Source organism: Myotis nattereri, assembly GCF_964212035.1.
Source record: "Myotis nattereri genome assembly, chromosome: 1".
In the NCBI taxonomy this organism is placed as follows: domain Eukaryota; kingdom Metazoa; phylum Chordata; class Mammalia; order Chiroptera; family Vespertilionidae; genus Myotis; species Myotis nattereri.
This window is the reverse complement of record NC_138075.1, coordinates 59468549-59491366: the sequence shown is the minus strand read 5'-3', so window position 1 is coordinate 59491366 and position 22818 is coordinate 59468549. Positions and strand designations below refer to the sequence as shown.

At 35.3% G+C, this 22818-nt stretch overlaps 1 protein-coding gene across 1 annotated transcript in view; it reads right to left on the bottom strand.

Moving 5' to 3' along the window:
• Positions 1–540: 540 nt before the first annotated feature.
• The window catches only part of GABPB1 (GA binding protein transcription factor subunit beta 1), a 52707-nt gene continuing 30429 nt past the window's right edge, over positions 541–22818 (bottom strand). The window contains exons 7-10 of the mRNA XM_081082771.1: positions 13863–14048; positions 9949–10064; positions 8127–8234; positions 541–2146 (exon numbers count right to left, since the gene is read on the bottom strand). Of these exons, the coding sequence (XP_080938897.1) occupies positions 1994–2146; positions 8127–8234; positions 9949–10064; positions 13863–14048 (563 nt within the window). The 3' untranslated portion in view covers positions 541–1993. The remainder of the gene's footprint in view (positions 2147–8126; positions 8235–9948; positions 10065–13862; positions 14049–22818) is intronic.

Here is a 22818-nt window from a genome sequence, read left to right as displayed (position 1 = left end):
GCAAAATAAGCCAGTCAGAGAAAGACAAGTATCACATGATCTCACTCATATGTGGAATCTAATGAAAAAAATAAACTTTTAAACAAAACTGATCCAGAGAAACAGAAGCATGGAACAAACTGTAATGTCAGAGGGAAGGTGGGGGAGGGTCAACGGGTGGGAAGAGATCCAAAGAACTTGTATGCATATATGCATAACCCGTGGACACAGACAATAGGGTGGTGGAGGCTGGGGCAGGGGGCAGGGGTGGGCTATAAGGGGTCAATAGGAGAAAAAAGGGCCATATGTAATACTTTCAACAATAAAGATGTTTTTAAAAAATAAAATTTATGTCAAACTTAGTGGAAAACTGAAAAAAATATTTTTTTCTCTTCCTTAGTTTTTAAATTTGTCCTAGAATCTTTATAACAGTTTCCAAGTAACAACTATCAAGCTGATAGTTCACAGATCATTTTACTGTATTACCTACCGAACTGATAACTGCAGTAAGAGAATTAACAAATTCCCAAGGAGCTACCTCAAGGACTTTCAAGACAGTGTGAAGAATACGTATGGCTTTAATACACAGAACAAAAATTTTAACGTGTGAACAAAATATGGTCAAAATATAAGTCTACACTGAATATATGTGGAAAAGATATTTAATTGTAAAATAGAAAAGTAGGCCAGAGTAATTGTTTCTTAAGGGTAATTGCTTCTTTTTACAGTATAGATCATCTAGTAGAGCCTTAGGGTTAAACATTTTCATAAAGCAATAAAACATTAATGTAAGAAATAAAGCAAGAAAAAATGTATGAAATTACATTTTACAAAAAAAGAATAAACAGTATGTCAGAGTGTAATGATCATACATTGTGGAATTCGACAATATTGTAATGAGAGCAGTCGCAGCACGGACATACAGCTTTCACAGGGAAAAGTAAAAGTTATGGTAGACATCTCTATAGCATCACTGTGGTACAAAAAGTTCTTGTTCTACATACAAAAGCATTTTTTTCCATAAGAATAATTTCCTGGGGGAGGGAGGGGAATGAGTCCATGAAATATTTCAAAAACCCATATGCTTTGAGTTTTCCAAAAACATTATCTTAAAACATACTGCCTTAAAGTGCTTTCATGTGGAAATCATGATGGAAGGCACAGAATACAGTTTCACGTCCCCACTATGAAATTTTCAAAAAAGCATAGATTTTGTAGTTTTCAAATTCAAGTTATCTTGTAAGCTGCTCCTTCCAAGAACACTATCATTCCAATAAAACCAGCTGCAAATAGTTTACTTAGTTAAGATGACCTACAGAATAAAAGGAGGGTTTTTCCCCCCAAATAACTTTCATTATCTTTGTGGGGAAAATACCTATGCAAGTGATACATTTTGAAATTATAAAACATGCAGGATATGTACAAACACAAAGTTTAAAAAATATTTGCTTCATATACATGTAAATCTACTTGGGTATAGCTGAAGTTGAACAAATATAAAAATTTGTTTTCTAAAAAATGTTTTCAGAGAATCTGAGACAACTTAAAGCTGTACAAACATTTCCTGGGAGAAATCTTCTCTTCACACAGAAGCTTTAACGTACAGGAGCAATTCCAGTATCAGTCCACCACATAATTATGACACATTTGGTCTAATCAACGATCACCCTTAAAACTGTTCTGTTTCTGAGAAATTAAGGTTCATTCGTACTAAAATCAAAAAGAATTCGCAAAAACAGTGGCTTATTGTGTTTTTGGATCTCTTCAACAATCTTTATCAACTCATTTAGAACTGTAAAAAAAACAAAAACTATTTACAGAATTCAGTTTTAAATACATTTGACAACTTCAAAAGTTTTATGTTACAAGGATTCAGACCACATGGCTTTAGTCCAATTATCAATCTGTAGTCTCTTCTAGCATCCTGTCTTCCCATGACTGCACCTTCCTGTGTACAGTTCAAGATTGTATTCTTTCTTGACCAAAAGTAACTCAAACTACATGTTCACTTCAACTAAACAGCTTCTTTATTAGTCTGAAGACGAGTCATAGCTTCTAATTTCTGTCTGTAGGCTTCTGCTTCCTGTTCTTTCTTTAGAAGCTGCTGTCGGTATTTTTGGGCTTCTCGGTTTGCTTCATCCAGCTGTTTCTGAAGAGCCTCTCTCTCCTAATTAAGCAAACAAAAAGTTGTTTTTTTCAATTTTTGCACAAATACATTATTAACATCTACAAGCATGCATCCTTTAACAAAAAAATAGTAGCTAAAAATAGTTACCTATTGATATTTCCTGGACAAGTTGCCTTTTTAACCAATTTACTAATAATTAAAGCCCTCGATTTTGTGTTCCACACTGTGAAATACAGATTGCAAATTTGTTGTTTTTTTTTTTATCTCAAGGAAATTATGCCCTAATTAGATATAAGACTAATATAATGAATCCAAATAGGTACTTGTACTTTCATATGTACTACAAAAACTGGTGAAGAACTTTAAGATGGAAATATACCGTCACAGCTCTCCATATCTTTATCTGCATTTTTATTTAAAGATAATACTTAAAAAATAAAAATTAAAAAATAAAGATAGCCGAAACCGGTTTGGCTCAGTGGATAGAGCGTCGGCTTGCGGACTGAAAGGTCCCAGGTTCGATTCCGGTCAAGGGCATGTACCTGGGTTGCGGGCACATCCCCAGTGGGAGATGTGCAGGAGGCAGCTGATCGATGTTTCTCTCTCATCGATGTTTCTAGCTCTCTATCTCTCTCCCTTCCTCTCTGTAAAAAATCAATAAGATATATTTAAAAAAATAAAAAAATAAAGATAATACTTAAAAACAGTATTTATTAAGCACTCATTATATGACAAAACAAGGTGATTTCCAAGGACAAGCCTCTAAGACAGATAATATGCCCATTTTACAGATGAGGAAAATGATGCTCGGAGATGATGTGGCTTTTTCATGGTAACATGGATAGGAGTCAGGTTTGTGAGATTCTAATATTACTGCTTATAAAACTATCTTTCTCAATGATAGCAAGCAAGATTCCTCATCTCTAAAATGAAGAGTGCTGGTCTACATTAGTTTCCTAAATTATATTATTTTACAAATCAATAAAGTACTAATTTCTCTATTGTGACTAGTGAATTATTCAGGTATAAAATATATGTACTGAATTTCTCAATAAATTGAGAGTTGAAACAAATCTGGTCCTCCTCCTCACTCTGGCCCTATTCAGCTGCCCAAGGGAAAACATTTCATGGGTTCTTTTCCCATAGCTCTAGTAAGCACAAGAACAAAAGCTCACTCTGCACACACCCAAGCTCAAACACCTTACAGAGGCCCAGGATCTACTAGTGTGGTGGGGGCTAAGGGTAAGACTATTAATCATAAGAAAGGCCACACTCACACTGGATAAGACACTTGACCAGAGGAAACTGAAGGCAAGGGGTCAGCATCTTGCTGGGGAAAGGGCAGTGTGAGAGTCTCATCCACTGCCTTCTTGACCCTTATCCACTGTGAAACCAAAAATTCCCTCTTCTTCATTATTCACATGGTCCACAAGGAGGAGCATATTTACTACTTCTGCCTTCCTGTAAATCCCATTCCCTTCCCTACACTGGGAATAAAGCTACATCTAACATTTATTTTTCCCATGGGTTCATCAAATGTGGGAGTGGTTGACTACAAAAGTAGCATTCAAATCTTCCAATTACACAAAATGTACAAGTAGAAAAAATATGTGCTCTTCATCTGCAATTTAAGAAATTCCCAAGCCCTACTTTGCTACCCTTTTCTTACCCACTCCTTATCCCAGGCAAGATTACAGAGTAGGAACAAGACAGAAAGAACACCCAAAAGGTGAGCCTCATGTAAGCCATCAACACCAGTCCCCCGGCAGTGAACCATGGAAGACTGAGCACAACAATGGGAAAGGGGGAGATGGGGCTGCTTCCCCAGGAGCTAGCTAGACCCTCACCAGCTAGCACAGTGATGGTGAACCTTTTGAGCTCAGAGTGTCAGCATTTTGAAAAACCCTAACTTAACTCTGGTGCCATGTCACATATAGAAATTTTTTGATATTTGCAACCATAGTAAAACAAAGACTTATATTTTTGATATTTATTTTATATATTTAAATGCCATTTAACAAAGAAAAATCAACCAAAAAAATGAGTTCGCGTGTCACCTCTGACACGCGTGTCATAGGTTTGCCATCACTGAGCTAGCAGGAACACTTACAGCTATTCGTACGTGTTATCAAATTTCACTTGTGTTAAGAAATAAGATCCTTTGGTAGCCAAAGTTTTGAATGTGGATAAAAGAAATTTGCCCTGATTTGGTAGGAAAAATCAAAACAGATACTCTAAGGTATCTTTTCCTGGTAGCTATTTATTAACATTTAGAAACAGCAAGGGAGTCACAATTATTTCAAAGGATAAAGGCAAACTGAGATAAATAGTCTAACAGTGAATACAGTTTGATCCTATTTTCCTTATGTTGTATTTTTATCTCAACTAGTAGAATATATCTTAATATAAGTTAAAAGCATAGTTAAGATTATTAAAGTTTGTGTTTTCATTTTTTACTTCTCAGAAATATAGGTATTTGGGGAAAGAATCTTTTTGCCATCTCACTTAGCAAAAAAATAAAAATCTCTAAAAAGTGGAAAATATTATTTATTTTACTCAAAAGATCCTGTTTCCAAATTTACTTGTTCATTTACTGAGCATATTTACATGTAAGATACTTTCTAAATGCAAACAGTAATTTGGTTTTTTTGCATATAAATAGTGCAACAGACTCACATTTTAGATTTATATTTAAATAGAAATGCCAATCCAATGGCTTTGACCTTTTGCAATTAAACCACAACAAAAAGAATTTTGACACTTTTCAATAAACATACTAATATTATTAGTATTAAATAATTGTACTAATATTAATCCTAAAGTATTTTTCCTTTAACAGACTAACATTGAAAAATTCCAAAAAAATAAATTCTGATAAGATTTGGTAGCAATAAAAGAAAATATTTGTCTTACACAACTCCAAACAAAAGCAATATATTACTACTGCATTAGGCAATGGGACAACAGAGCAAGGAAAGACTTGAGTTTGCTTTTTCATTTTCAAACAAGATCCTTGAATTCTGCTTCAGCTGGTAGCAATTACCTTTTACTGAGCACTTACTATATGCCTACCGTTGTACTAGTCTTTCACATGCACCCTCCTTTAAACCTTACACAATCTGGTAACGGAGGTGCTATTATCTTCCCCTTTTTATTGGTGGGGAAGCCAAGCCTTCAAAGGTTAAATTAACTTGAACAATATTACACAATCAGAAAATTACAGAGTATAATTTAAATCTAAATCTGAGTCCAGACCCATATTCTTAAATTATTAAATGTTTTGTTTAGTTTTGTTTTTTAACATGGAAACTGGACAGGGTGTGTGAGCTGTCCGTTTGTTTGTGTGTAAACATCAATTTTCTAACTGTCATAAGCCAAATATGAACCTAGTTTTATAAATAAAGTTTTATTGAAATACAGGCATACCTACTCATTTCCAAATTGTCTGTGGTTGCTAACCTGCCACAATGACAGAACTAAGTAGCAAAACACAGACTATATGGCCTAAAAAGCCGAAATTATTAGCCTATTGGCCCTTTACAAAAAAATTTTGACTACTCCAGCGCTAGAAAAAAAAAATTATCAAAAAGGGATATAACTGCCCAACCACAGTGGCTCAGTGACTGAGCGTCAACCTGTGAACCAGGAGGTCACGGTTAGATTCCCGGTCAAAGTACATGCCCAGGGTTTCGAGCTCGATCCCCAGTGAGGGGTGTGCAGGAGGCAGCTAATCAATGATTCTCTCTCATCACTGATGGTTCTCTCTCTCCCTCTCCCTTTCTCTCTGAAATCAATAAAAATATTTTTTAACAAATAAAAGGGATATGACTATAAAAAATTTTAAACTTTGGAAGATCAAAAGGTTCATCATTAATAAAAGGAAAACAAATTTTATTTATTTATTTATTTTTAAATATATTTTATTGATTTTCCACAGAGAGGAAGGGAGAGGGATAGAGAGCAGGAAACATCAATGAGAGAGAAACACCGATCAACTGCCTCCTGCACACTCCCCACTGGGGATGTGCCCGCAACCAAGATCCATGCCCTTAATCGGAATCGAACCTGGGGGCCCTTGAGTCTGCAGGCCGACGCTCTATCCACTGAGCCAAACCGGCCAGGGCGGAAAACAAATTTTAAAAATTGTATCAAATGAAACATTTTGTAAAGTTTATAGAAATTAATTTTTTAAAGAACACTAAGGATCCCAATTTATCACTGGTTAAAGGATATAAATTATTCATTAAAAAACCCAAAACTTGCTAATAAACATTCATCTTTAATCTCCACAGCAAAAAAAAACAGATAAAGGTATTTCCTGAATTCACATAATTAATAATAGGAAAAAATCTGTTACTTCTAATATACTAATTACATCTCCTCCCTCCCACATGTACAATTAAGTTTGAACTTCAATTCAGATTAGGCTAGTGTTTATTTATGAAAGAAATCCAAAAACAGCACACTTCTTCTAAAAATATACTGTACAGTAATATCAAGGGGTGATAAAATGATATACATTATTACAATTTAGTTTTATTCATACCTTCCTCTAAAAAATAAATCTATTTTATTTCCTATATTGCTATAATGCAGATGTGAAAGCCACATTTACAATAAACTTTCTATAATTTAAACTAATTTTTCTGGAGATTATTGATAAATCTCTCCAATGTTAATTTGGAAATTGTAAATATAGGGTGTCCCAAAAAATGTATACACACACTTTGAATAATTATAAAGGCAGTGTTTATTAAAATACATTTCATTTTCAAAATTGAGCTATCAGCTGCTAAAGTGTATATATTTAGGGGGGATAGCCTGTATATATTAACACTTTCTTTATAGACAGTCACTCTGGTAGTTGTGGATACACACAGAGAAACCCAAACATGTTAGATTCTATATAACGAGTTAATTTAATTCCTTTACAGCAGTTTCTCTGTCCTGTGCATCATTGTAGGATGTTTAGCAGCATCCCCCTGGTTTCTACCCAAATATCAATGCTATGCCCCTAATTGTGATAACCCAAAACGTCTCCAGACATTGTCAAATGTCCCCTGGCATCAAAATTGCCCCAGGTGAGACCACTGCCTTAGAGAGACTTTTGTGAGAATGGCCAAACTGTCACTCAGAGAGGAGTATTAAAAACAAATCTGTCCCAAGACAATTCTATTGATTATCTAAGAAAATAACTTCAAAAAACTACTGCATGTGTTATACGGAAATGATTACCTGATCTGATGAAAACACTAGAGGTCTCCTCATTCTATACTCCAGCCCACCTCTACCATCTAAACTTACTGCATCCTTCAAGGTCTTTCTATAATAGGTCTAAGACATCATGCAACCTTGGCTTGAACATTTCTGTGGATGGAGAATAAGATTTCCACCACCAGAAAACTCTACTTACTAAAAACGAAACAAACACTCTTCTTTATACCAAGTTAAAACTCTGTCCCCTGAAGGTGTATCTCCATGGTTCTAGATAATTTACATATCTCAAGTCATACTTTCCTGTTATTTACCATTATTTCCTCTTGGTCTCTGAAAGACTGTAAGAGAGGAATCAGGTGGAACTTTGAGAAAACAGCAATTCTCACATTAGATAAATAAAGCTACAGGATGCACATTCAATGATTTAAAAATACAACTGACTGAATTCAATAAGTTTATGTTTAATAAATTTCAAGTAATGCCCTGGCCAGGTGGCTTAGTTGGTTGGAGTGTCGTCCCGTATACCAAAAGGGTGAGGGTTTGATTCCCGACCAGGGCATAGGTTGCAGGTTTGGTCCCCAGTCAAGATTGGAGCCCATATGGGAGGCAACCAATCAATGTTTCTCTCACACATCAATGCTCTCTCTCTCCCTCTCCCTATCTCTATCTCCCCCTCCCCCTTCCTCTCGCTAAAATCAATAAACATATCCTTAGGTGTAGATTTTTTTTTTTAATTTCAAGAACTTTAAAGATAATTTTTATTAAATAGTTAAAGCAAAGTACATGACAAAATATTTTTCACCTTGCCCTGGCCAGTGTGGTTCAGTTGGTTGGGCATCATCTGGTGCACCAGGAGGTTGCCGGTTCCATTCCCGGTCAAGAGCACATGCCTGGGTTGCGAGCTCAATCCCTGGTGGGGGTATGCAGGAGGTATCTGATCAATGTTGCACTCTCACATCAAAATTTCTCTCTCCCTCTCCCTTCCTCTCTCTCTAAAAATTAATAAACTATTCTTTAAATAAAAAATAAATAAATCACTCTTTAAAATATATATATATATACACACACGCATATATATACATATATATACATATACATACATATACATATACAGGGTGTCCCCAAAATTGTATATACACTTTAACATCTGATTTCTATTACATTTTAAAAATGAAATGTGCCGAAACCGGTTTGGCTCAGTGGATAGAGCGTCGGCCTGCGGACTGAGGGGTCCCAGGTTCGATTCCGGTCAAGGGCGTGTGCTTGGGTTGCGGGCATATCCCCAGTAGGAGATGTGCAGGAGGCGGCTGATCGATGTTTCTCTCTCATCGATGTTTCTGGCTCTCTATCTCTCTCCCTTCCGCTCTGTAAAAAATCAATAAAATATATTAAAAATGAAATGTATTTTAATAAATACTGCCTTTATAATTATTCAAAGTATGTACATTTTAGGGAGACACCTGTATATATTCTTTACCTTATGTGCCAGAAAATATCATCTGACATATCAGAAAAAGATATTTAAAAGATTACTAAATAATAAGATATGATACTATTCAATGGAATAAATTGCTAGTTTGTAAGAACTTCAATGTACTGAATATCACTTTAAATTTTGAAGAAATAAAACAGCTCACCGTCAATAACTAAAGAGATAATTTTGCAAAATATTATGGTTACAAGATGAACCAGATAATATTTTCACCACAAAAATTCTTTGTGATTGTGGCCAATATACCAGTCTTACATTTAAATGAATTTGGGCAAAGGATATTTTCTAATTGTCCTCAATCAGGATTATGTTGCCTTCTAGTGACTTTTTTTTTCTCAAATCCTCTCTTTTCTATTACAAAGAACTTTAAATATTCACCAACATTTACTATTCACATATATCAGAAATTATGAATTTGAGTATAATGAGTATGTAATTTTTTAAATTCTCACAAAAACTCCAAAATAACTTTTTGAATAAATGTATTGTCATTTGATATAAGCTAACATCCAATTTGGGGGACATAATTTTATCTACAGTCATGTGAGAGAAAAAACCTGCAAGGTAACTAAAGATTAGTTATACTTATACAATGGTTTGCATTTATAATCTAGTGTGGGAGAGGGTAAAAAAAAGTCTAAATTTAATTTCCCTAAAGGACTTATTAAGTAAAATAAGCAGTTATCCATGGCTTTATAATAAACCCAGTTGACAAGTATCAACCTTCTTTACAAGGATCTCCCCAGCCTAAATAGGCATTTGCACTTCGCTTTTGAAAGAGAAAACAATTTTAGTCAATATACAGTGATATTTTTTTTAGTGACTTGTGAGAATGATGTATGTAAATTTAATGGAAAATGAAGGATGGCGTGCAAGAACCAAAGACATTCCAATGTTACCAGGATGACAGACTGCATTACAAACAAATTCTTCACTCATTCATTCATTCATTCAATATTTATTTATTGAGGACTTGCTATATGTATAAAGCAAAAATTAAACAAAATAATACTATATACTTTCCGTATCAAAACAACACTGTCAGTAATAAATATAAAAGACAAAAAAAAAAAGCAAATTGAATTTATTTTGGATGACTGCAGCAAAACACACCGGGTAAAAGACTCCTTACTTCTATTTCTGCAGATTCCACCCGGTTTTCAATTATTTCGATACATTGTCTCTTAGCTGGTGGTTCTTCACTTATAACAGTTTCTTCAGCAATGTCCGTTGCTGGTACTGTTAATACTAAAGTGAAAAAATATATATGTTAGTTCATTTTCAGATAGGTTTAGTTGAAATAAAAATAGTCAACATTATTGATGCAACTCATCTAAAATAAATTATATTCTAAAACAATTTCAAACCACTAATTTACTTTTTGAGGATGTCCATATTTGTCTTCATCTTCTTGCTTTTTTACTGCAAATCTCTCCTTGTTTCAGCACCTACTTATTTTTTTTAAGTTTTATATATAAGCATCAGCTAGTTTGGCTCAGTGGATAGTGTCGGCCTGCAGACCAAAGGGTCGCAGGTTTGATTCCAGTCACGGACACGTACTTTGGTTGCAGGCTCCTCCCCAGCCAGGCCTTCGTCAGGAAGTGTGCAGGAGGCAACCAATCAATATGTTTCTCTCATCAATATTTCTCTACCTCTCCCTCTCTTCCACTCTCTCTAAAATTCAATGGAAAAATATCCTTGAGTGAGGATTAAAAAAATTTTTTAAAATGTTTTTACTGATTTTTTACAGAGAGGAAGGGAGAGGGATAGAGAGTTAGAAACATCAATGAGAGAGAAACATTGATCAGCTGCCTCCTGCACACCCCCTACTGGGGATGTGCCCGCAACCAAGGTATATACCCTTGACCAGCATTGAACCTGGGCCTCTTCAGTCCGCAGGCCGACGCTCTATCCACTGAGCCAAACCGGTTAGGGCAAAACATTTTTTTATATATAATATGTTCATTCACATGACTCAAACTCAGAACAATATTTACCAAGCATACTTTGAGAGCTCTCACTCCACTCGTAAAACAGATAATTACTTTTATTGGTTTCTCATGTACTATTCTTGTTAATTTATGTAAAAACAAACATGAACATACATTCTTTTTTTGTTACACAAAAGGTATCATACATATAAAACATAGTCAAATATATACACAACAGATATATCATTCTGCAGTTGCTTTTTTTCACTGCACATATATAAGTTGTCTTTCATCTGTATATATAAAAGCCAAAGTGACTGGTCAACCGGAAAACTGGCCAGTAGCTATGATGCGCACTGACCACCAGGGGTCAGACGCTCAACACAGGAGCTGCCCCCTGATGGTCAGTGCACCCCCATAGCGGGAGAGCCGCTCATCTGACCATTGGGTGCCAGACGCAGGGCTCACAGCTGGCGCAGTGCTACCAGCTGGCTCAGTGCTACCCGCTGGCGCAGTGCTACTGAGCGGCAGCAGCAACGGCAACAGCAGGCACAGCAGGGCGGGGATGAGCAGGAGTGACAGCCTTCATTACAAACAAATGAAGTAGTGCCACGGCCACCTACCACTTTGCGAACTACTACAACCCTTGAGGGAAACCGGCAATCCGACATCCCCTGAGGGGTCCCAGATTGCGAGAGGGCACACGCCAGGCTGAGGGACCCCACTGGTGCAAGAATCCATGCAATGGGCCCCTAGTCAGTACATAAGAGCTTTCTTTTATTTAGTTACATAATAATGTGTGGATATGCCATTATGAATGTTGTCTGTTTATACACTTTGCTTGCTTCTCTACTGGGTTGTTGGACTTTGTCCCAATTTTTAGTATCTCTTCATATGAATGTAAATTATACAGAGAGAGACCGTCCTTGCTTTACTTAACCGTACCTTAGCAGTACGGGACTACAGAAATGGCTGTGCATACTGAAGCCATGCAAAACAATGGGGAAAATTACAATTGTTCCAAAGCCTTTAATGTTTTGTTTTGTCAAAACATTAAAACCTGTCATTTACAAATGTAAACACAAATGAAAAAAGTAAAACTAATACTTAGTGTAATGTAATTGAAAACATTAGAAATAATGAGAATTAAAGTTTTATTTCTTTTAACTCATATTATATTGTTACACTTACAAATTAACTCAAAAATTTGAGAACCTTGTATTTGTTTCATTGAACTGTCTACATAGTATATATGTTCATATGTCAGTTAAACATTTTAAAATTATGGAATCTTTAAAAGTTTATTTTAATATTCAGTAGGTTTCTCTTATTGTTCTTCTTTTCCAGAGTTTTCTTTCTTTTTCTTCTACCCTCCTCCTCTATCAGTATAAACTTAGAATCTGTTTAGCTACTTGCAGAAAGAGACCTCTGGTTTTTGTTATGGGCTGAATTGTGTCCCCTCAAAGTTCAAATGTTTAAGTCCTTACCCCCAGCACTTCAGAATGTGACTGTATTTGGAGATAAGGACTTCAAAGAGGTGAATAAGGTCAAAAATAGGGTCATTTGGGAGGGTCCTAATCCAATATGACTGGTGTCCTTATATGAAGAGATGACCAGGACACAGGCAAAACACACATATGAGGGACAACTATGTGGGGACACAGCAAGAAGGCAGCCACCTGCAAGCCCCAGAGAGAGGTCTCAGAAGAAACTAAAACTGCCAACACCTTTACCTAGGATTTCAAACGTCCAGCACTGTGAGAAGATAAAAAGCTGTTGTTCAAGTCACCCAGTCTGTAGTATTTTGTTATAACAGCCCTAGCAAATTAATAGAGTCTTTTTAAAATATCACACTACACTTACAAAACAAGTCAGGAAAAATTCAGAGCTTCTTGATAATGAGTCTTCCAATTTGAAACTATGAGTTTCTTTCCATTTGTTCATCAGTGACATTTATCTGTATAAATGTTAGGTTTGGGAAACAAAGTTGTATCTGCTTAATACAAATACTCTGAAAGCTTTCTTCTTTTCTGTATAATTGGATTCGTTCTTTAAGGCTTTGCGAAAGCACCTAGGCCTGATGAGCTCTTAGACCAGCTATCAGCAGGTGATTTCTGCAGAACAGGAAAGAAGCCTCTCAGGCTTCACAGGTCAAGGTCTGCTCCTGTCCTGCTACGGTGACAAACTCTTTCCTAAGTGTCATACCCCCTCTACCGCTAAACCAAATGCAGTTTACAAGAACTTCTACCTCCAGCCTTTCCCTTCTGTAATTCCTTCACTGGCTGTGAGGAGGCATGGTCTCTGCAATCCTACTCATTTTCTAAAAGTATGTGTGTGCACATAAATTTTTTTTCGGGGACTGGGTGCAGAGTGATGCTTTCTAAGCTAGGAACTTTCTGCACCTTCTCTTTCTGCTTCCTCCACTATTCACGTCCGATTCTATCTATCTTAGCCTTGCGTTGCTGCACTGCACTTCCTATTCAGTCTGGGCCCTGTCTTGCTGGGAGTGTGTACTTATTGCTGATTTCTGAGCTCAACCCTTTTCTTTTCTTGATGCAACATTGTAGGTTTTCATGAGAGTTCTCTTGCCCTGACTATAATGTTCTTAGATGTTTTTGGAGCACTTAAAATATGGAATTCTGTGGTTTTCTCAACCTTTTAGATTCACTGAAAACATAGTTGGGGCTTCTACTTCATCCATCTTATTGCTCTCTGTGGTTTCCGAGAGGGGAAAAAAATGGAAAAACTGTCAAGAAAGCTGCTAAAAGTTGCTACCACATAGCTATTACAAGTCTTAAGTCCAACTTTTTTTTAAGTAGGGTTTTCTTACATGGTATTTTTAAAAGCTCACAATATATCTGAATTGCATTAAATGGCCTTAGAAATTATCATCCAATGCTGATTTTGAATTATTTATTTAAGCTAATTTCCAAGCAGAATACTTTGGGGCCAATTCTTCTTTCCACCTGGTATATACTCAGAAAAAGCAAGCTAACTTTAATATTAGCCTAAGCAAATAAAGTGAGGCAACTAAATCTGTTGCAAAGGGTTACAAAACATAACGTAAGGCAAATTGAGAATAAACAGCAACTTTATGGAAATGCCTACTACTCACCTTGCTGTCCATCTGGCATGGTCACAATGATGGGCTGGCCTATTCCACTGGTTGGAATGGAGTGCAAATTTCCAAGCTGGATTCCATCTGTTACTATTGTGATGACTTGCTGACCCCCTGAACTAACTACTTGCTGAATTGCACCATCCACTGATTCTGCAGTAACTACTTCCTCCGTAGCCACTACTGGGGGAAAAAATATAAATGTGAAAATCAGTGAACATATATAAAGATAAAAACAGAAGTTTCTTTTTGCTTTAGTACCTTTACCTTCCCTGCTTCTTCCTTACACAGAAAAGCTTGTACCTGATTTTAAACTTTAGTCTACAGCAGTGCTATACATATCTATGTAAACATTATGACTACAAGCCCCACAATTTACAATAAGTAAGTTCCAACTATTCATGCATGTGTGTGTTTAAATAAACAATTCCTCTTCATTTAGTTATATGAGGTACAAAATTTGTAAGGTCTCCTAAAGTCACAGATATAACAAAGGGTACACCTGCTTAATAAAATTCCATAATCCAAAAGATGATTTTATATGTGGTTATACTCCATTTACATTTACATAGGAGTTGATAAACATTTCAATATCCAATGAAACATGAAAATTTGTATTTTCCAAGTAGCCAGACTAAACAGTATTCCCTTTTTGAATTAAGTGTACAGGGGTTGCCTTGATAATAAGTGGCATGCAGATCTGGTATCATATGAACATATTATATTTAACTAATATGTACTATATTAAGCATAATATATTATGTTATAGTAATATACTGGTTATAACAATATGTTAATATATGACATATTAACATTTATATTAGTAAAATTCAAAACTATGCCCCTTAATATTTTAAGAGAGGCTCAAAGAGTATTCTAGCATCTGAAAATAGTACTCCTGGATTTGTCTGGGTAAAGAAATCACAAGTTAATACTGCCAAAATCTTCTCCTACAGGCAATGCTATAACCAACTACTGATCACAAAAGACAAACACAGGAGCATTCATTGTAGCTTTGCTTAAAATAGTTAAAAAACTTAAAACAAATTAGATAGCCATCCAAAGTAGAATGAATAAATAAACTGTGGTAGATTCATACATTGGATACTACACAGCAATTTAAGTGACTAAATGCAAAACATGGATAAATCTGACCAAAAAAACATGCTCAGTGATGTAAATCAGACACAAAATACATATGACGTACTTTCCATATATGAAGTGAGCAATGATTATACATACAGGATTGATCATTTTGTAATACCAGTAATTCATTATATGGCATGCTATGATCTATGCACTTTTCTGTATATGTTATACTTCAATAAACCAGAATCAATAGGAATGAGTCATGAATTATAACACACTGAATCTTTTAAAATCCATTAATCTATGATAATACCCAATGAAAAAGGAGAGAAAGGGAGTATGAGGAAAGTATCATCTTGATAGAATAACACTTACTTAATAAAGTAAGAAAAATTATCAATGTAACCAAAAAAAAATTATCGTTGCACATCCTAAAGGATGCTAAAACCATTGGTGAAATGTTTTGAGGAAACAAGATATTTAAATGTTCCCAGGGTATCACACCAAAGATTAGCATTTGTTTGAAAGGAGGAACTACAAAGACCTAGCGTAGCCACTCTAACCAGGCGGTCATTATCAGGACAGCCTGACAGATGTGCCTCCTGACATGATGCAATGCGAGATTACAAAATATCACTGTGTTCTTCCCAGAAATGTTTGGCTTGAATCTAATTATTAAAAATTAAATGAATCCAGAATGTGGGTGATCCTGCAGACAACTGGCTTAGACTACAAACATTTCAATGTCATAAAAAACATAAAGTGACTAAAGACAGTAGGATTGTTCTAGATTGGGAGAGACTAAAGAGAAACAATAACCAAATACAATGTGTGAACTTTAATTGGACCCTGAATGAAAACAGAGTTTAAAGGACATCTTGGGGATAACTGAGGAAACCTGAACTATGGACCATATGTCAGTAATGTCACTAAATTAGTACTGATGCTTTTAGGAAATATAATGGAGATGTGAGTAGTAAAAGGCTGCCCTTCTTCTTGAGAAATACATGCTGAAGTATTAAAGAATGAAGTGTCATGAGGTCTGCAGCCTACTTTCAGATAATTTGGCAAAATAAAATAATTTGCGTCAAATTCTTAAACTTTGGTGGTGGGGATGAACATGCAGATGTGGCAAGATGTTAATAGCTATGAACATAGGTGAAAGGTATAAAGTTCATCCTCCAAATTTTTTATGGGTCTGAAAACTGTCAACATAAAAAATGTTAAACTATTTCTGAAAAAAGAAGTGACATAAGAACTATTTCTAAATAATATGGGGGTTTTTAATGAGCTATCTGAGGCAACTTTTTACCAAAAGTGTAATTTAAAAAAAGAAAAATTCTCTCAAGTGCTACTATTCAGATACACAGATGCTCAGAAACATGCTCAATTCCCAGCAGAACATCATGGATATCAATGACCATAGGATTTACTGAAGAAGAGGCCCTACATATGTACTAGTACACTACTTTTTTTTTTAAGGCAGGGTAGTACTGGGACCCTACTTTCCAAGGATACACACATAGCACCAGGCCTGGCTACAATTCTGTTAGTGCTTTATTTTATAATCAAGGGTTACAATACAAACTGCAGAAGATAATAATACTCAAAATGCAAAGAACCTTTGTGCTTTTGAGTTCTCTCATTTTTTGTTTGTCTTAAACTATAATTAGGCTTTATCATCAAGCACTTAAGAAAATTTCAGGAAGATAATTATAAAATGAAATATAGGACATAAAATAGTAATATATTCAATAGAACAACTACTCAGGTTTTCAAACACATAGACTATTGCTTTGATTTTTTTAAGAAAATATCCATATGAAAAAGAAATGTTCACTCAGGTTGAATGCTAACTACAAGTAGTGACTATTTCCAAGCATCATCATCTGTGAGAAATTTCTGAGATCACAAACAATCAAGGCACAACTCCAGAACTTTCATCTTTGCACTATCTGCAATGACTGTCATTAAAATAATAAGAGTTCTTGCCTTTCATCTAAAAGCTTTCTTTTTTAAGATGTGCTATGGTAAGGAATTTAAGAAAAAATAAGGAAACCAATTACACAAGAAGACAATGGGCTCCCAAGAAACCCTAAGAACTTAGCATAGAATACATGCTCAGGTGCCTTAAAATATGGGCTGGCCAAAGATAAAGAAATCAGCAGTCACAAGTTAGTCCCTTTAGTTTTATGCACAGGAAAGTACACTATGAGAACACCTCAAATATATATGTTTCAGGAATATACTTGTTTTTTCCCAAAATTAGTGAAATGAGAGCATAAGGGGGATAAAACAACATATACTTTAACAGAACCTCTGCAAATCTTGACAGTCAAAAGAAATGTGTAATTGTGCCTAAACACATAGAACTTATACATTATATTAAGACTAGAGGCCTGATGCACGAAATTTGTGCAGGGGGGAGGGGCTGTCCCTCAGCCCAGCCTGTGCCCTCTTGCAGTCCTGGAGCTCTCAGGGGATGTCTGACTGACGGCTGAGGCCCACTGCCCTGGGGTAGCGGGCTTCAGCTGTCAGTCAGACATCCTACATCCTTAGCACTGCCAAATATCCTAGTACTGTCACAGAGGTGGGAGAGGCTCCCGTCACCGCCACTGTGCTCACCAGCCGTGAGCCAAGCTCAGGGCTTCTGGCTGAGCGGCGCTCCCCCTGTGGTAGTGCACTGACCACCAGGGGGCAGCTCCTGCATTGAGCATCTGCCCCTTGGTGGTCAGTGCATGTCATAGTGACCAGAAGTTCTGCCATTTTGTTGATTTGCATATTAGCATTTTATTATATAGGATGCTAAATCTCTTAACTAGCTAGGTACCTACCATAACAAATCAAATAAAGCAAAATAATCAAAATACTAAAAAGAAAAAAGGAGCCAAAACTAGATTGCAAATTAGATTACTAATATGATACTGGAAGATGAAATATTAGTAAAAATAAAAGTATAATTCATAAAATTATCAAGTCAAGCAATGGAAGCTTCCAGCAGATATAGTAGAAGCTACTTAACTTAGAGGTAACTAAAAGATAAGCATTCCCTTAGTTTAAGTAAGTAACTATATTTAGTACCATCTTTTTATTTTTTTTCTTTATTGATTAAGGTATTACATATGTGTCCTGGTCCCCCCATTGTCCCCCCACCCCCTAGTACCATCTTTTTAATAAACAGAGGTAATATTAATTTTCTTTAAACCACAATGTTATTAATGCTCACTGATCAGCATCTGTTAAGATATACAATTTCATGGGAATTCCCATAATCTAAAAAATGTTTCTAATCTTTGTGAACAGAAATCAATGTGTTAGATAACAGCATATATAAAGAAGGGAAAATTTAAAGATAAGTAAATCCTCATGGGGCTATAGATTGCTGACAGTGAAAAATTATTTTATTTTTAAAGTGCTCAAGGTAACATTTTTCTCATCTCAACATGAGAACTCTGGTCTTGATCATCAGTGTCACCTTTCTGTTTTAATTATATCCTAATTACCTAAAGTCTGCTCCTTAATCAACTCCTGAAAACATTAAGTAGCAAGCATCTAGATATATTTAACTATTAAAGCTATTAAGAAAGCCAGTCCTCTCTACCACATCTTTTCCTTGTTAGAGATTCATCTATCCTCCTAATAAATAATTAAATAAATGTTAAATTGCATATAGAAATGAAAAAATTGGGGTCAAATTCTTAAACTTTGGTGTGCCTTCAGAATCACCTTTGAGAGCATGTTAAAAAAACAGAAGTCAAGGCCCTCACCCCAAAGCTATTCAACCAGAATCTATTGAAGTGGAACTGGGGCAAATGTATTAAGACAATTCTGATTAGCACAAAATTTAAGAACCTTGCTCTTGTTGCCATTATCATATTAGTTAAAATTAATTGAAAGGAATTCAAATTAGTGAAAAACTTGAATTAGAGAATATTTAAAGGAATACAGCCTTCTAATCATTGGGTACATAAATTAACAAATTAATTCCCAACTATTTCCAAGCAGAAGTTCCACTAGTTTGTCTTATTAATGTAAAAAAAAAAAATAATGACAATTATATTAATGTTGAGTTGCCTGATATTTCTCCTGAATTACTCCACTCCCAAATTCTGAAGGATGGTTTAAACAAGGTTTTTAAAAATTGTGTGTGTGTAGCCCTGGTCGGTGTGGCTCAGTTGGTTGGAGCACCATCCTGGGTGCCAAAAGGTTGTGGTTTGATTCCCGGTCAGGGCACATAACTAGGTTGCGGGTTCAGTCCCTGATCCGTTCTTGCAGGAGGCAACCAATCGATGTTTTCACTCTCACACTTATGTTTTCTCTTACTCTCTCTCTAAAAAAATCAATTAAAAAAAAAAATAGAGTCCAGCCGGTGTGACTCAGTGGTTGAGCGTCGAGCCATGAACCAAGAGGTCCCTGGTTCCATTCCCAATCAGGGCACATGCCTGGGTTTTGGCCTTGACCCCTAGTAGGGGGCATGTAAAAGGAAGCCAATCAATGTCTCACTCCCATTGATGTTTCTATCTCTCTTCCTTCTCCCTTCCTCAATCTCTAAAAATCAATGAAAACATCATTTTTTAATGTGTGGATTTTTTAAAAAACTTTTAAAAATGTGTGTGTATGCTTTTAAATGCTATAAATTTTTTCACTGACTTCCAAAATGAATAAGTTAATTTCATATATCAAAAGACAATTATATCCTTCCTTAAAAATAAGTAACAGCATTCTGATTTGGGCATCACCTTTGCATGACTTTGCTACATGTGATTCAGTCCCTTATATCAACTCAGGATATACGAATAAAATATTTCTGAAACGTCAAAGCCGAAAATCAAACCTTGGTCAAAGTTCAATGATAGTATCTTAATTCAGATGACTATTGTAATAACAAAATGAGATAATGCATGTAAAGCACTTGGCACAGCAACAAGCATATAGCAAGAACCCAATAGATATTAATCATTTTTCCATAATTCATTATGCCAACTCAAATTTATGGCTAATATAAATTGTTTCATCATCCTTCTTTGGTGTGGCCTGGACCCAAATAGAACTAATGATTACTTAATAAAACTATGCACATTTGCAAAGGCCTATGGGCTCAGGAACTAAAATATGTAATTCACAACAAAACCAGTCATTTATTAAAACTGAACATTAGCAACAAACTCTTCACAGTATATTGAGATTTATCAAATTATTTTCTATACCTCTCTTAGATAAAGAATCATGAAAATTATCCATGGAGACTTACAAATATAATCAAATAAGTTAAATACTTTTAAAAATAAAGGTTTATGAGAAAAGAATAAAACTGAAAATTATTACATTAAAAAAACCCATTAGATATTCTAATCATCAAGCATTAACAATCTGCAGTTGTATTTGCTTATATCATCAAGAAAAGACAGTGATATAATTTGTTTTCACAATGAAAGCATTCTATCCTTTATCCCATTGGACTAACATTAAGATTTATCTGTGAAAGACAGCCCTAATGTAATCATGAAGTTCCCAGGTGAAGTGAGTGTATCCTAGACCTAGACCAGTGATGGTGAACCTCTGACACGCATGTCAGAGGTGACACGTGAACTCATTTTTTTGGTTGATTTTTCTTTGTTAAATGGCATTTAAATATATAAAATAAATATCAAAAATATAAGTCTTTGTTTTACTATGGTTGCAAATATCAAAAAATTTCTATATGTGGCACAGCACCAGAGTTAAGTTAGGGTTTTTCAAAATGCTGACACGCCGAGCTCAAAAGGTTCGCCATCACTGACCTAGACTATCACAAGTACCTCCCCTGTATATAAAGGACCATGTCAGCCAGCCAGCCTCCATTTCAAATGCAGTCCCTCTGCTGCTACATTCTAGCTATTTGGTATCAAGAAGATGTGTTTATTGTACTACTTAGCTGGTAAAAGAAAAGAATATGCGCAGTACCAATTAATGTACTAGTGGTTCTTATATTATGGTCTTCAGTCATTTAAAAAGGACAAAAGAGGAGTAGAACATTTATTTCAACAGACTGCTTCAACAAACACATCTCAAAAGTAAAAGTAGAACAGTGGTACTTTTGTTAGATGTAAGACAAAATGATAATCGCATAAATATCTATTTCTATGACAAACCAATCTATAAACACTCTAAAAGAGGCCAGTCCTCTGATCACCAGAAGAAACTGCATAGAGGAGACAGTATATTACAGTGGTCACAGACAAACAACTTGGGAATCAGCTCTTCAGCACAAACTTCTTTTCACCACTCTATTGCCATGAAACTTTGGGCAAAATTATGTGACCTTCACAAACCTCAGCTTCATCATATGTAAAATGGAAGTACTACTTTATTTCCTAGATCTTAGGATGTCCTTGGAAATATATATATAAATATTTCTAAAATGAGGATGAATCTGACAAGTGATGTTAAAAGAAACTGGAGAGGCAAGAAGCAGAGAAATAATTTGTCTGAATACATACAAATGTATTTCATTATGCACCTTAGCTGAGTAGTTTATTTACACTGGTGGCAATGTACTCACCTGAACTTAACTCAAGTTCTTAAATTCTCTTCAAAAAGATTCTGCTATGATACTGCATTGAAATGAAAAATTATTGTGCTCACAGAAGTTTGTAAGTCACATGTAATAGAAGTCCAGTGAAATTACTAATTCTCTCAGTCTAGACCACACAACATTTTCAAAGGTAGAAGTTAGAGAAGTTGGTATGACCAATTCATGGAGCCAAAGATCTAAATGTCAAAACTTCCAGCTGACTTTTAAGAAAAATTATTTAGACCTAAGGGGGTGTGTAGGGGCTAGGAAGAGAAGAATAAAGGGGAGGAAATTGGGAGATATCTGTAATACTATCAATAAAAATATATTTTAAAAATAATAATAAAAAGAAAAAAGAAAAGTTATTTAATTTTCAGATATATACTTTAAATAAAGACAAAAATATGCAAGTTTAACCAAAGAGAAACCACCAATGAAATTAATTTTCTTTTATATGCTTATGTAATTACCAAGGTGGCAGAGATCTGGACATAGGTTATAAAGAGCATATCAATATGATGATGCACATAATTGCTAACAGCCAAATGTGATTCAGAAATATCTAAAGACTCTCAAATATAAAAGGCCTAGACTCAAGCATTAAATGGATAAATGTTTATTATCACTAGTTTGCAGAAGAAGAGAGTGAAAGACAGAAATGAGAGAAATAAGTAGGTTTTCTTCCCCCTAAAAAAAACACATCTTTCAAACAATAGCACTTTAAAGAATCAAATCCAGTAATATCTACCTTCAAGCTTTTTAGTGAAGATTAAATGAGATGATAAATAAATAATTACCCTAGCTGGTTTGGCTCAGTGGATAGAGCCTGTGGACTGAAGGGTCCTGGGTTCAATCCCGGTCAAGGGCACATGCCCGGGTTGCAGGCTCAATCCCCAGCAGCATCATTAAAATTATTTACAATTTTATAAATATTAGTCCAAATGTTGAAACTACAGTAAGAAGAATTTTGTGGAGTTCTTTTAATTCCCTAGTTAAAAAAAAATATTTTGCTTACATAATAATTATAGCAAGAACTATTTAGTTAAGTATAAAGGTAAACTTTACCGAAACCAGCTATTAATGCTGATTATCATCCCTTAGTGGTGTCAGTATGCTATTTCCTAATTCTGTCAGTCATTTTATTTTTTATTTTTAAATATACTTTTGATTTCAGAGAGGAAGGGAGAGGGAGAGGGAGATAGAAACATCAATGATGAGAGAGAATCATTGATTGGCTTCCTGCTGCATGCCCCCAACTGAAGATCAAGCCCATAACCTGGGCATGTGCCCTTGACCGGAATCAAACCCAGG